General features: G+C 56.9%; 1 protein-coding gene across 1 annotated transcript in view; it reads right to left on the bottom strand.

The window, feature by feature from the left end:
• Nucleotides 1-236: 236 nt before the first annotated feature.
• Nucleotides 237-875, bottom strand: part of LOC139026300 (putative uncharacterized protein DDB_G0290521) — a 12,055-nt gene continuing 11,416 nt past the window's right edge. Inside the window, exon 3 of the mRNA XM_070441599.1 lies at nt 237-707. Within this exon, the coding sequence (XP_070297700.1) occupies nt 237-707 (471 nt within the window). The remainder of the gene's footprint in view (nt 708-875) is intronic.

The following is an 875-nucleotide window of genomic DNA, read 5'->3' as shown; positions in this document are numbered from 1 at the left end:
CTAGGCTGGAAGTAGGCTGGTTAGGCTGGGCCTAGGCTGGTTAGGCTGGGACTAGGATGGCTAGGCTGGGAATAGGATGGTAGGCTGGGACTAGCTGGTTGGCTGGGACTAGCCTGGTTAGGCTGGGACTAGGATGGCTAGGCTGGGACTAGGCTGGTTAGGCTGGGGCTAGGATGTGCTATAGGCAGAGCTGGGCAGGGCTGGACTGGGCTATGCTGAGGCAGGGCTAGGCTGTGTTAGGATTGGCTCGGTTTAGTTTCGCTTGGCAGGCCCTGTGCTAGCTGGGTTGGGGTAGGCTGTTGTGATCTGTATGGGCTTGGCAGTGCTGTTCTGAGCTGGGCTGGCTGGCTGGGTTGAGGTAGGCTGTTGTGATCTTTACTGTGCTTGGCAGTGCTGTTCTGAGCGGGCTGGCTGGCTGGGTTGAAGTAGACTGTTGTGATCTGTACTGGGCTTGGCAGTGCTGTTCTGAGCTGGGCTGGCTGGCTGGGTTGAGTAGGCTGTTGTGATCTGTACTGGGCTTGGCAGTGCTGTTCTGAGCTGGGCTGGCTGGCTGGGTTGAGGTGGCTGTTGTGATCTGTACTGGGCTTGGCAGTGCTGTTCTGAGCTGGGCTGGCTGGGTCTGGCATGAGGGTGATTTGTTGCTTGCTATTGTTTTTAGTAGGCACCTGCTCCGCTCCGCTCGGTCGGGGCTGGGTAGTCCACCGCAGCTGGAACGCAAAACTGACATTTAGATTTTGCCCTCAACAACGCAGCAAAACTCTGTCCACAAAGCTCCGTCTGCAACTCAAAATAGTTACACTGCTTCTCCTCACACTGCTCCTCCTCAACACTCCTCCTCACACTGCTCCTCCTCACAGCTGCTCCTCCTCACACTC

Source organism: Salvelinus sp. IW2-2015, unplaced genomic scaffold (genome assembly GCF_002910315.2).
Source record: "Salvelinus sp. IW2-2015 unplaced genomic scaffold, ASM291031v2 Un_scaffold4355, whole genome shotgun sequence".
NCBI lineage: Eukaryota > Metazoa > Chordata > Actinopteri > Salmoniformes > Salmonidae > Salvelinus > Salvelinus sp. IW2-2015.
The sequence above is the reverse complement of the archived record's forward strand: the minus strand, read 5'-3'. Positions and strand labels throughout refer to the sequence as shown.